Source organism: Manis pentadactyla, chromosome 8 (genome assembly GCF_030020395.1).
Source record: "Manis pentadactyla isolate mManPen7 chromosome 8, mManPen7.hap1, whole genome shotgun sequence".
Lineage (NCBI taxonomy): Eukaryota > Metazoa > Chordata > Mammalia > Pholidota > Manidae > Manis > Manis pentadactyla.
Window position 1 is genome coordinate 134,615,231 of NC_080026.1, and position 13,876 is coordinate 134,629,106.

At 47.4% G+C, this 13,876-nt stretch overlaps 2 protein-coding genes across 5 annotated transcripts in view; one reads left to right on the forward strand and one right to left on the reverse strand.

The window, feature by feature from the left end:
* The window catches only part of EDRF1 (erythroid differentiation regulatory factor 1), a 45,531-nt gene extending 38,623 nt beyond the window's left edge, over positions 1–6,908 (forward strand). For all 3 annotated transcript variants that reach the window (XM_036899045.2, XM_036899049.2, XM_036899050.2), the window contains 2 exons: positions 3,751–3,905; positions 6,769–6,908. In XM_036899045.2, coding sequence (XP_036754940.2) covers positions 3,751–3,905; positions 6,769–6,815 — 202 coding nt within the window. In that variant the 3' untranslated portion in view covers positions 6,816–6,908. The remainder of the gene's footprint in view (positions 1–3,750; positions 3,906–6,768) is intronic.
* On the reverse strand, positions 4,398–13,876 carry MMP21 (matrix metallopeptidase 21). 2 transcript variants are annotated; one of them, XM_036899053.2, is made up of 7 exons: positions 13,333–13,876; positions 12,407–12,947; positions 11,257–11,396; positions 10,898–11,039; positions 9,647–9,901; positions 7,307–7,479; positions 4,398–7,056 (listed from the first exon to the last, which is right to left on the reverse strand). In XM_036899053.2, the coding sequence occupies exons 1-7, from the start codon at positions 13,492–13,494 to the stop codon at positions 6,757–6,759; spliced, it is 1,713 nt and encodes a 570-aa protein (XP_036754948.2). In that variant the 5' UTR covers positions 13,495–13,876; the 3' UTR covers positions 4,398–6,756. The 2 variants fall into 2 exon arrangements, with proteins under 2 accessions (XP_036754948.2, XP_036754949.1); XM_036899054.2 differs by lacking the exon at positions 7,307–7,479 and having other exon boundaries at positions 6,929–7,056.

The window sequence follows — 13,876 nt, forward strand, 5'->3', positions numbered from 1 at the left end:
GCAAAGTCATGAACTTGTGGCTTGTCCTGCATTTATTATTGCTTTGTCATAAGGGTGGGAATGACTTTTTCCAGCCCTCTACAATACATTCTAACCTATACGTCCACTTCCCTCCAGTAAATTGTGTCAGAATGAATCTGTGTGGCCCGGGGAGAGCTTTTGTTTGGGGAGGACCCAGTGCACTGCCATCTTGGCCTGCTGTGGATCCTCGGCGTCTGCCCCATGCCCTGTGACCGGGACATAGCAGGGGGCACACAGGTGTGTGCAGCTGGTTACAGATACGTGCAGCTTCTGGAGAACTAAGAGGCAGAGGACACAGCGTAGGTTGTGGCACACAGTTGAGAAAACTCATGGCTTTTCCTCTTGAAAAGCAGTGGGTAAATTTTTAAGAAGTGTATTGTCTCCACAAGATGGCAATGTAAGTGAGCAACAGTGATGATTTTTCACAAATTGATGGTGTAATTGGCTAACAGGTTAGTAGGAGATCAATCTTTTTTTCAAGTAATTTTTATTCTAGAGGCAGATCCTCTAACCTTGTTTATTCAGGTTATTAATAGTCTGTTGAAAAACATTTTAATCAAAAGTTTTCATGCATAATGCATAAAGTTCTATTTAGCTAATATATGTTAATTTTTCAAGGTTTATTAAATAAAAGACTTAAATCTGATACTTTTGTTAATGCAGTTAATATATTGACAGATTTCAAAACAGAAATACTGGTTACTAAGTCAATGGCTATTTTCTCTCATGTTTCACTGATATAAAGATAAAAACATCTATAATTTTGTTGTGGAGAGGGAGACATCCTGTGCTGTGGCCCATTAGCTTACCATGAATTCAGGAACATTCCTTCTTGGAGTAAAGAGAAATCAAAACTAGACTTTCAAGAAAGGAAATGCTAATACGTTTATTTTGTTTTGTTTTGACTGTTTCTCCACCTCGCCCCTGCCAAAAAAATAGTATAAACTGAGCTTAGCAACTAAAATCATAATTTTCTTAGAATCCTAAAGAATTGCAGTGAAATCTAAGAAAATTAAGATGCATTTAATTTAAAACAGTCTTGTTTTCCTTTTGAGGTTATCCCGGCATTTCCTCATGAGCATTGTCCTGTTTGAAACACTAGATTTTTTTTATTGGGTTGTTTTTCCCTTTTTGGATTAGGAATGTGTTTGCTCTTGTACTGTATTTTAATATTCATTGCTTCAGCATATTGGTGCCACTTGACCTTTTGGTGGCACTGAGGTTAAGTTTATAATGAAAAACTATAAAAAACAGAAGTAACCTCTGAGGGTTTGGGAAGCCCTCAACCACAAGGCAGAGAACAGATCCTTTAGATTTATGGGTTGTTCTTGGCCGGTACATACAGTTAATATTTGGTTAAGACGAATAAAAGATAAAAGAAAGTTGCCTTTGGAAAGAGGGAACCCTTCTTATTAGAGCTCATGGTTCAGTGAAACTATTGATGAGAGTTGATTAAGGGAATGATTTGTAGAAACTGGAAGATGAAGATCTGAGATTCAGAACTGTGATTAGAACAAATCAAAGGGTTTTAATGTGTGATTCCAGCAGTCATCAGTTATCTTCAAGCATCCAGCTAAAATGTATCATTGTCCACAGAAAATAATTCATTTTTGGAACACCATTTCTAACTGTTAGGTGCTGTGTCCTTGATTACTATCAGATAGGAGATTAAATTTCTTATAAGGTCATCAGATGTTTTATGAATGTTAACCTCTAAAAAATGAAAACATATCCATCTTAGGCCCCACTGAGATAGTAAATGCATTTTAAACAGTCACTTCGGTGCCACGGCGGGTGTTAAGGGGAAGAGATCAGGAGCTTTGCTCTATAAAAGTGTAAGAGGGTGAGGAGGATTAGAGAGCCCCTCAGGCTGTGTGGGCAGAGCCCCACCGGTCCAGCCTGAGCCCAGAGTCAGCCGGCCCAGGGTGGACAGCGGGTCCCGTTGAGGGAGGGAGTGCAGCCTGAGAGAGGAGGGGAGGCCTCCCAGCCTGAGCCTTGATGTGGCCACAGGGAGTCCTAGAGCGCTGCTTTGCCCCCTGGCAGGTCTGACTTGGCTGGCATGTCAGCAAAGGTGGATCATCTGTGTACTGGTGAGCGGAAGGAACCAAGCATTCACAGAAAACAATGTTTTGACCTCGATCCAAATTATTTAGCCCTTCCTGCCTTGGTTCTTACATGTGTAACGTATGATTACTAGTCCTGCTCTTGCAGGCCAGGGGTCATTCTGCGGCTCAAGTGTGGACTTGTGTTCTCAGGGCCATACAGCTGTCGGCTGTTCCCTGGTCATGTGGGGCCAGATGTCTGTATTACATCTGAATATTTTCTTTTTTTTTTTTTTTTAAATAATTATTTTTTATTGAAGGGTAGTTGACGCACAGTATTACATTACATTAGTTTCAAGTGTACAACACAGTGATAAAACATTTATATACATAATTCTAGGTTCCAGCTATCACCCTACCAAGCTGTTACAATATCTTGACTATATTCCTTATGCTATACATTACATCCCGGTTACTTATTTATTTTACCATTGGAAGTCTGTCTTTTTTTTTTTTTTTTGTGAGGGCATCTCTCATATTTATTGATCAAATGGTTGTTAACGACAATAAAATTCTGTATAGGGGAGTCAATGCTCAATGCACAATCATTAATCCACCCCAAGCCTAATTTTCGTCAGTCTCCAATCTTCTGAGGCATAACAAACAAGTTCTTACATGGAGAACAAATTCTTACATAATGAATAAGTTACATAGTGAACAGTGCAAGGGCAGTCATCACAGAAACTTTCGGTTTTGCTCATGCATTATGAACTCTAAACAGTCGGTTCAAATATGAATACTCATTTGGTTTTTATACTTGATTTATATGTGGATACCACATTTCTCTCTTTTTTATTATGCATCTGAATATTTTCTTTAAAAAAAAAAATGGATGCTAGAAGTGTGCTGCCATGTAAGTACTAGTCTTTTCCAGTAGTAACAGAAATGTAATCCATTGGTCTAACCTATGGGGGAAATACTTTTGGAACAAACAGCAAACCTAGGAAGTTCTTGTTAAATGATTGTTAGTGGAGTGTTGTGTGGAGAGCTCCAGCCGGGGTGTCTTCACAGAGGAGATGCGCTGACGACATTTCAGATACACTGAGGTTGCAGCGTTACTATGGGTCACAGATCTTTGCTTCCAGCCCTCGGTGACTAGCTCCAGGGGTAGCAGCCCAAAGCTGCTCTAGGGGTGTGCTCGTGACCCCCGTCTGAGGGCCCGCAGGCTGGGCGCAGAGAAGGGAGGACATCCTGTGCACTTCCCCAGGCCCTCGCCGTCTCCTCTGCATTGTCTTCGTGGCCTGTAGCATTTGATGCTGCTTTCTTCTTCTTTACTGCATGTCTCCCCCAGCTCCCACCTCGGGAGAATGCAGAGCCCATGAAGGCAGAGACGCTGGTCTCTTTATTCACGGCCAGGAGCAGTTCGTTGTGCAGCGTACGCTCTGAAGTGTTTGTAAAAAGGAGGAACATTGGTTTTAATTGGTGTGTGTAAATAAATGTCCAAGAACAAGCCCACAAGCAGCAGAGGCCGGGAGGTGGGCATGGGACAGGCCTTCATAGAACATGTGCTTCCCTGGCAGAAGTGGCTGCCAGGCTGCTACCATTTATTTTTCGAGCTCTTTTTGAACTGTTGGTGGGCATCACTGTTCCCTTCACCTCTCCTTTTTTCTTTTGTTTTTTAACGCAGCAGTAACATTGAAGAAGATACAGTCCTCAAAACCAACAAGCACATTTACTCCCAGCTCTTGAGAGCCACGGCTAACAAAAACACAGCCCTTTTGGAAAGAATCGACCTCCTCGTCCACCTGCTGGATCAGCTTGCTCGCGGCGGGGGCGGCCCTGGTCAGTGACCCGCCTGGGCCGTGGAGGGGATGCTTCAGTGCCTTCTGTCCCTGGGGCTGCTGTGTCCATTCGGTGCTTCTTTTCATTAAATTCAAGGGTAATAGCCACGTAACACAGGCACAGCAGTGGAAACAGAGTTCTTGGGTCCTATGATGGGCAAATCATGGTCGAGTCCTTTGGCTTCATCTGAAGTGCTGAGATCCCAGTCAGACTTAACGCTCCCAGCATTCAGTTCTCTGAGAAGCATGTGGTCCTCGGTATCAGTGCACATCCTTGATGCAAATTACACTTTTAAACATTTTTGAAGTATGTTAGGCTACGTGGTTTAAAACATAATTATTTTGGTTAAATGTTACTTTGGTCGAAGGGAACTATCATCCAAATAATTTTGGTGGTTCAGGTGGGTTAAAGAAACTTCCTGTACATCCATAGTGTTTCCTTCTAAATCGCACGGAAAGAGGTCTGCTCCTTTTAAGCTCTTCAGCACAGGATTTTTCTAAGACTGGCCATTGTGCAATTCTATTTAGTGCATGTTCTGAAGGGATCCATCCACTTTTCTTTGACTTTGTATGGCAATTGATCAAAAATAGGTACTACCCCCCTCCCCCTTTTTTCATTTTAAACTTGAAACTGTGAATAAGGTAAGAACACTATTTTGAATAAATAAATTATTTATTTAAAATGTCTTTGTATTTTTCCACTTCACATTGTTCATACTGAGTTTTGAATTGGTTTAACTAATAAATTTTAAAAAGTAAAGATTAAAACAAAAAATAAACTGTCATTTACTGAATTCTCACTAGAATATTCTGCCTTGCCGTTGCATGGCTCTTGTCCAGTTTCATACACGCACTCTATTTTTCCAGTGCCTACAGTGTATGACGCTGTACTTGTCCTGTCACAGTTAACCTTGAGTTCAAGAATGATAATACAATATAGAAATGAAGCATACACTTTCCTGTTGGGTTGTCAGTTGAGACTTATATGCATGATGCCCTGTAGAGAAGCTGGCCCTGCCTCTGCGTCTGCTGGCCTGGTCCTGAACATAGGAAGAGATGCTGCTGACAATCCCCTTCCGTGCTGTCTGCAGGTTATTTTCACCCCAGGCACCCTACACGTGGGCTGGCAGCCCCTCCACTTGTCAGCTACTACTCGAAGGAAACAGATGTGCCAGATGATTGGAATAAATTTGTTTTAAGCTAACTGCTTTCACAAACTACTTTCTCATACACTTTGAGTTTTAGTTGTTTTCTTTGAGAAAGAGGTGGTACCTGTCATGGCTTGGCAGAACTCTCTCTTGCCATTTGTCCACTTCCTTGTTAGTTTGTGTTGTCCTTGGGATGGACTTGCATCAATCTTCCAGAATTAATCATGGAGGCATTTAAAGTTTGATTCAACTATAAAGGGGTGGTGCAAAATCAGCAGGGTCTCATACCAAGACGGCTGTCACTCTGTTTCTAATGCAGCAGGCACACGGGGAATGACACTGTGCTGCTCTGATAGCCCTGAACTGCCACTCATTATATCCAATTTTGGGTTAATAAATTCAAAAAGGATTTTCTACTTTGGAAATAAGCCAGAGTTAGGAGTATTAGAGTTGTCTTCTAGCCTCTCTCCTTGGCCTTTCAGTCAAGAGAGAAATTTGTTTTTAAGCAAGAACATATAAATTATAGCTATTTTCCCTGTCAAAGCAATAATACGAAAATTCCTAGAGGAAAAAAAAGGCCTTTTAAAATGTTTTGTAATTTGGTTTTAACTACAGCTTCTTAAAGTACTTGTGTTTTAGCTGTTACTTTAGAAGAATTGTATTTGTGGGCTCATTGTCAAGACAGCTGTCTGAGTTAATTTCAGTGCCCAAATTGTGTCCACAGCATTACATATGACAGTGGGGTTTTTGTTCATGTTGAGAAGAGGTAATGGCTATAGTAGGTAAAAGTCAAAGGGACATAATGCCATCCTAGAGCTAACTGATAAAGGAAAATACCCAGTTAGCTTCAAGAATTGTTTTGGTAGTCTAGGCCTCAGAACATAAATAAGCTGCCATATAAATGTATTTCCTGCTTTGAAGTGGGAGGAGCACATTATATGAGTTACAGTGAACCAGAAATCTGCCATGTGCACAACCATTTGGATGCAGGCCTGTGTTCAAACTAAAGGGCACCACAGGAACGGAGAGCCCGAGGGCGCTGGGCTGGGGATGGAGGCCGGGGTCAAGAGCGCCACTGCACTGACCCATGGCGGGGCACAGCTGTGAACTCCGTGTTTGGACTGGAAATGCGGTCTGGTCTGCCCTGACACTGCCAGAACAGTGAGGATCAAGAAAAATAGGTGGAAAACCTTTGTACACGGTCAGCTACTAGAAACACACAAATCAGTATTACAGGTTTAGAGGTGTAGTTAATCTGAATTCTGTGACCATTTCACGGAATCCCTAGTTTTCAGTGCAGAACATCATTTCTGTACCCTTAGGGAGTGGCATTTGCTTCAGTGAAGGGCCCCATGACTATGGCTGCCTCCCCATCTTTCCATGGCTTGGGGTGGGGGGTGGGGGGCTGTTGGAAAAGTGGCTGCAGAGCCCCAGAGAGTGGAAAGCAAAGCCAGGGATTCTCAGAGTTTTTTTTTTTTAACCTATAAATTTTATAAACCTATTTGGTGAATTCTTTTACCTGAGAAATTTATTTTTAAGTCAAGTATTTTTAAAGTTGAAATTACGCTTTTCCCATTAACTTTTAACCGAGGGACACCTATTTGCTTTGGTTACTGAGAAATCTGGTTTCTTTTCTTTGTAAAAGAAATGAGACCTTTCTCTTAAAGAGAAGTCCCTTGACTCTCCATTTGCCTGTCTTTGTCCTCACATGTTCAGGGTGGAGGTATGGACGTTGCAAACATCAAACCACTGCTCAGAGATAGACTGCTTTGGGAACAAGCCATCTGAAGGAAGCCAGGGACGCTGCTGTTTGTCCTTGTCGTTAACTACCTTCCAGTACGTGCTGCCTTTGAAGAAGAAGATGGAGTTGTGTGCATAGGAGTAGTAGGCTGAATCTATATTTCTGAAAGGATGGTTTTGTGGCTCTATTCCTGGAAAAGCTTTCATAATCTTCATCGGGTAAGAATCAAGTACTTGATTTCTATTGATGTCAAATGCAAACACCTGCAAAGCAAACAAGAGGGTAAGACTGGCTTTTCTGAAAAATCATTGATTTTTTAGGTTAATTTTTAGCAGTGAGGTAAGTAAATCTGATTAATTCTTGTGGTTTGAATTTCTTAATAATTTTCCATCTGACAGGATGATCTGCTATTGCCGTACAGGTATGCAGTAACTGAGAACAGCTTCCAGCTAAGGAGTGGGTGTCCATGAGGGATGACAGAAGCCACACCTGGCTGGAAAGCTGCCCACTTACAAAGGACTCTTTGAAGAAATAAATTAACTGCTTTCTTCGGTCATAAAAGGCGGTGTCCAGGGGACTTGGGATGCCAGGAAATCCTTCTGAAATCAATTTAGGGTAGCTTTTTCCTTGTTCATCTTCTGTGTGGGCCTGATCCTTGTCATTGTCATATCTCCAGTATTGATTTCCTGAGAGCCAAACACAGAATTGTAACGTGGCTTATTACTATTAAATCACCGGAAATGACAAAGGACAGCTTTCAGTCTAGGTCCCAGCCAGCTGTGATGATCTGCCATTATTCCGGGAGAAAGCAGGACTTTCAACAGCAAAGTGAAGCCTCTGCTCAAATCCCCACTTCCCCAGGTCTTGAATTACTTGTAGATTTGACCCCAGAATCTGTTTCCCTTACACCTTTCTCGTTGCTATAGTCAGAATGTTGGCCACCTCTCCCGTGCACCCCAGCCCACTTGTCAAAGGCAAAAACATCATGTGGTCTTTTTCACATAAGCATCTTATTTTTTTTCTTCCTTATGTCTAAAGATCTTCCCATAACACGGGGGCCCATGAATTGTCCTGATACATTTTCTGATCCTAATCAATATAAGCCTTCTTTGTACAGAAAAAAAAATTCATATTTTCTATTGGATTCTACCTTTTTCCAGGGTTTTACAATCATCTATTCTCCCACCAGCCCCACTGTATAAAATGAGGAAACTGGAGTAAAGAGAGTTGAAGCAATTCACCCAAATTCAGACAGCCTACGTTAAACCAGGGATACCACCTGGGCCTCCTGGAAATCAATGCAAGTGACTTCCCACTGCCCTATGAAACAGTATCTTGTAATTCTGCTCCATTTCAGGATCTACATGGTAATTTTATGCTCTGAAACAACACAGGAGTACTCTAAACTCTCCTTACTACTTCCTAGTCCTAAATATTTGCCATATGGTCAGCATAGAAAAGAATAAGCCACCGAGTTTGGTACTTTGGTGTTTACAACCCATAAACCACCACAAGCAGTTACCTTCCTTAGCAATCAAAGAGTGTATTTGGAAAAATTTACTCTTGGGGACAGTGTGACATGTCCAACTAGAGGACTGGAATGTTTACTGTTCTAAAATATTCACAGCAAGTCAAATTTAAGATGTTTTTAAAGCTCCAAGAATAAAATGCAGCTGTATGATAGCAATCCCCCATGGTGACCCAATTCTGTAATTAAGATTCTTTGTTGCCAGTATAAATTCTAACTGGGGACTTATAGCGCTCAGAGATGGGCTTCCAGCTCTCACAGACCTGAGCTATGAAAGTCCAGCTTGAGGCGATTTCTCTGCATCAGCTGAACTAAAATAATTCTTCCTTTGTGTGATCTGAAGGCAAATTAAGAGCAGATTTAAACCCAGGTTTCCTACACAGCAAGATTTGCATGTGATGTTCTCTCTGTTAGGCTCTTTCTTGCCTTAACTCTTCTGGAGCCAATCTGGAGCAAAAACGGTTGTATTCCTAGGACTAGGCGGAGAGGGGCGCGCACAACGCGTATCTGGGAGCCTAAGCTTTGGGCAGGGGAGGAGATCACACGTTTGGTTTGCAAAGGCAGGCTGCCTCCGTGGCACCAGCACAGATGCCTGCACAACGTGCTTTGCAAATAAGGGAAGAGGCAGAAAGCAGCCCAGTCCCGATGGTGTCCGAGGCTCCCCGTGCTCACGCTGACCCCGACGGTCCAACCTAAACTCACGTGTGAGCGCCCCTCTGAACCTGCGTGGGCTTGGCTGTTTTCGGGAGATGCTTGTTCACTCTCAAGCTCTAAGGCTCTGCTGCTGCTGGCGTCCGACCACCCCCAGCCATCAGTCCCATCCCCGCCTCCCCCAGCACACAGGCCACCATTCCAAGCATCATTTTCCCGCTGGGTCCTACCCATCCTTCAAGTCTGGGTCAAGCCCTAGCTCCTGGGTGGCACTGGCATCTGGGTTCCAGCTGGCAGCAATCACCTCACCTGCTCATTCTCTGCTTCAAACATACTCTCCTATTGGTAGGCAGCTAAGGTTTTTCCCTCCAGAACCAGATTAAAACTTCTGTAGGGAAGACCCTTTCTCACAGTTCTTTGGCAGCCACCTCAGTGCTTAGCACACTTCATTCATTCCCTCATTCATTCATTCATTTGACATTCAGTGCCTTCTTTAAAGATCAGGGGATGATATAACACAATCGCTGTGTTCAAAGAGCTTCCGGTTTGATGGACCAGACAGAAATTAGGTGATCATGAAAGCATTTGCAACAGATTCCCTGGTAGGGACTCAGAACATTTGTTCTGAAGGCATTTGTTTAACAAGGCATAGAACCACCCAGAAGAACCTTTACCTTTAAAAAAATAACGTTCATCTCTTCTCCATGTCCAGATGTGGACAAACGCGTCTATGTTTTGGGCTGGGATTCCACGCCAGCCAGTGAGGATTTGGATCGGGTCCCCGTAGCGAGTCCGGTTGTTTCTATTTTCATAAAGCCAGTACCAGCTGCTGCGGAAAAAATATGTGCTGAATCTCATCACGTCTCCGCGTTGGGTTCTCTCTTTGCGAATCCAGTCAAATACAGCATCAAATGATCCTTCACAGGAACCTTAAAAGAAAAATCCAGCCACTTCTCACCTGGAGCAAAACCAACCATTCCTGCTTTCATGTGTGACTTGAGACAATTACAAAGCTCCAGTTTTCTATTAAAATGTCTTAAATCAGAACACCGTGTAAGACTGGAAGTAGGCCTTCCCTGGCTGAGTACAGGGAGCTGGAGGGAGGGACCCTAGTGGCCTGCAGCAGTCCTGGCTCACGTGAGTTCTGTGTATATTAATAGTGCTCCCAGGTCACTCTCTAGTGTCTCAATTTGATGCTAGTTCTATGATCACCCTAAATATCGCTGATGCCTCTTCTGATGGACGATCAGAGTTCATTAGAGGGAAGAAGTTTGGTTCTGCACACACGCAAGAGTAAGATTTCCACTGACAGAAATAACTGTGTCCTGGCCTTTGTTATTTATTCTCCAAAGATGCTGAGTGCTGACAACAGAAATGGGGGTGGCCTCTGTTTTAAATGGAAAAGTGGAGGGTAGCTTTCCTTCCCTTCAGTCTCTCTGCTAAATCATTAATCACTTCAATTAAATAGCCACTGGCACTTGGGCCTGAACAAGTAGCGATAAAGCTTATCCCGGCAAGGTGGCTGCATTCTTTGCCTTGGGACTGCAGCAAACTTACACTGGCTTCCATTCCCTGTAGCTCAACACAGATGCCACCACCCAGGGGGCCCACTGCTGTCCAGAAAATGACCATGTTCTGCTCCTTCCTCCAGGTCACATAACAGCGCATGAAAGTGAGAACGCAGGAGAGAACGTCCATGGCAGTGTTTTGCTCTCCACCTGTGGCTACAGTCTGGCCATGGTCACCTTTACCTGAAAGAATTGGCATTGCAGCGCTAGAAGGGTCTCGGTGGCCATTGGGGCTGTGCTGCTTTGTGCTCTTTGGGGCCAGCCTCCCGGTGAGGAGCGAGTGAGGTCCTGTCACACTCTGAGATAACACGTTTCCTCTGGGAGCTCTGAGGAGGATCTCACTCACGACAGCCTTACCGTACAGCTTTTGAACTGCTTTTCTGTCCAGCCAGTCCAACTCAAATGCAGGCTCCTGGGATATATAATTTGGCTGCATTATGGATCCTGTCCTGTAGGTGTGGGGCAAGCCGAGGACATGGCCAATTTCATGGACAGCCACCTAGAAGGGAACACAAACCATTGGTGTGGTGCCAACCCTGGGACCCCCACCCATCACAGAGGGCAGGCCTGAGTTGAGAGCAGAGGAGCCTGTTAAGCAGAAAGGAAACAGTGGTGGGGAACTTCCTCAGAAGGATGTGCACACTTGCCTGGAGAAGCTCTGGATTTCCGGACTCCTGCATTTTGCGCCGTCGCTACGAGAGTGTGAGACCACTTACTTTGAGAAGGCTGATGCCCACGTCACTGGTGGGAGGTGTGAAGTGCTCGTCATCGTCAAAGTGGATATCGCCCAGGCGCCAGGCATGTGCAAACTCCTGTCCACTGCCGTCAAACACCCGAGGACAGCCCAGGTGCCGGCCTGGCCAGGGGAGAGGGAGGTGGCCCAGGTGTATCAGGATGCCCTCTACAGACTCCCCCTTCCGGGGCCTCACTGCTCGGCAGCAGAAGCAACTCTGGGTTAACTCCTCAAAATGAGGGGTGCACAAGATTCAGCTTGTTTGTAAACAGTGTGTTTTTAAAGTCTACAGACATAAACAGAGCTTCATACCAAGGTTGTGGCAGCCTAGATGAGAGACTGTCCACTCTGCCTGCGAAGAGAGTGTGTGTGTGTGTGTGTGTGTGTGTGTGTGTGTGTGTGTGTGGCGGGGGCTGGGGGTGCTGTCAAGGGCTTGAGGAGGAGACAAGATATGAGCTGGACCCTAACAGTTGGTCATGGGATACAGGAGGTTCTGCCCAGTGGCCACATTCTGTCCATTTCTATCATTTTTTGACAAACTGCCCTGTGTACCTCTCACATTAGGAAGAGGATCCAGGGAAAGGCAGGGCAGCCGTTCTCATCCTGGTTCCCAGGAGGGGCTGTGAGAGGTTGCTTTGTCCAATCCTGCCCAGCTAGGAGGAGGTGACCCTGGGCGAGAAGCGCCCATCCACTGGCTCTGGCCAGTACAGGACAGTCAGGAGCAGGATGCCAGTTAGGCTGGTTTGCATTATGCTCCCATGAGCACACTGGGCTCTCTGGGAGCGATGCTTGTGGGTTGACCTGCTCTTAGACAAGAAGAGGGACCTGCATTACTGTCCCCAGGTGACCACTCAGGGCTCTTTCTGGGCCTTACAATGACTCATATTAAAGCAACATCTACAGAGGGCTTACAATATGCCCACGCCTGGGACAGCAGCCATCTCAGAACACCCTAGGAGGCCGGGGGTGGCGCCATCACGCTGCAGGGGACCCAGGCAAGCGGGAGAGGTTACCCAGGTCACCTGTTCCACCAGGGGTGCCTGTGATGCCAACTGGGCCCTACCTCAGGCTGGGAAGTGGGGGGACACAGTGCCTAGAGAGAGGACAGGGTGGGTTCGGTCTCCCCTATTTACCTCGGCCAAAACCCAGTTTTATGTCAACCATGGCTTCCGGTGAGGTGAGATCCTCCTGGAAGTCCAGCGGCATCACCTCGCTCCACATCCTGAAGGCCAGTCTGAAGATGTACCTCTGCTCGTCCACGGAGAGCTGGCTGCTGTAGCCCTCCCGCACCAGCCTCCACGTCAGGGTCTTTTTGGAGAAGGCCCAGGCGCCCCCACCGTGCGGGGCGTCCTGGGGAGGGCCGGGCGCGGGAAGCAGCGTCTGCAGGAAGCGCCGGGGGCGGGCCCGGGGCAGCGGGCGCGACAGGGCTGCGGGCAGCAGGGGCCGCGTGTCGGGGACGCCGCAGCGCGGCCTGTTCATGGCCTCCAGCGTGGCCGCATCCAGCTCCCCGCTCACCGGCAGCGCGTTGACCTTCTGGAAGCTGCGCACGGCCTGGGCCAGGGCGGTGCTGGCGGGGCCCTTGGGCGGGTCCTCAAGGCGGGGACCGCGTGACGCTGGGGGCATGGACCCCGTCCCCGGGGGTGCTTGCGCCCAGCCATATTTGGAGAGGAATCGCTGCGGAGGGAAGCACATCGAAGGGCAGCGCCATGGCCTGAAGGCGTATTACAGCGATGTGTGCGTATCCGTGTGTCCAGATATTGTGCATTTGCCTGTTGTTACACATGTTTGCACTTGGGATGTGAAGCAATACATGCCCTGTTCATTGGTTGCTTGTGAGAGGTCCGCACCTGAGGAGGCGCCGGTGCAGGGGCCTACATGTGCCTGGGTGTCCGTGTGTGTGTGTAGGTGCACGCGCCTGTGTAGGTGTGTACATGTGCCTTCGTGTGCGTGCGTGCCCCGCTCCGTGCAGGTGCCTAGGTGTGCACGTGCCTGCGTGAGCCAGGCACGCAAGTGTCCGCGTGTGCGCCTGCGCGTGGTGGAGGTTTCAGGCGTCGCCTACCTGCGCCGCGAGGACGTCGGCAATGGGCTGGGCCCGGCGCCGCGGGGACGGCCGTAGGTCCGAGTGGTCCCGGCTGTGGAAAAGTGCCTCCGGCTGGGCCGGCGCGGGGGCGGCGAGCCAGCAGAGCAGCAAGCTCGGAGGGAAGATGGAGGCAGCGTGCATGGCCCAGCCGAGCCCCGCCTCCCGCCTGTGCGCCTCCGTGCAGCCCGGGCTCCGCTCCTCCCGCGGCGCAGGTCCCCGTGCTTTTATGGGCAGCCCTGGGAGACGCCAGGCTCCCGAGCGTTCGTCACGCAGGCCCGAAGCGTGCCCAGCAGGAGGCCGCGGCAGGCGCTGGCTGCGCTGCCTTTGAAGGCCCCGGGAGCGCCCCTCGTGAGCGGGTGCGAACGCCTCCCCTCGCCGCGGCTGTTTGCTGTGCGCTCAGCTAGGGTCCGCGAGCTGGCGGCCGCCGGATCCCGTTTCCAAGGTGAGGTGCGGGCGGGCGGACCGGCCGCGCGGGGGAGCTGCGGGGCGGCCGTGGGTCCGGCGTGGGGTCCGGCGGCCCTGT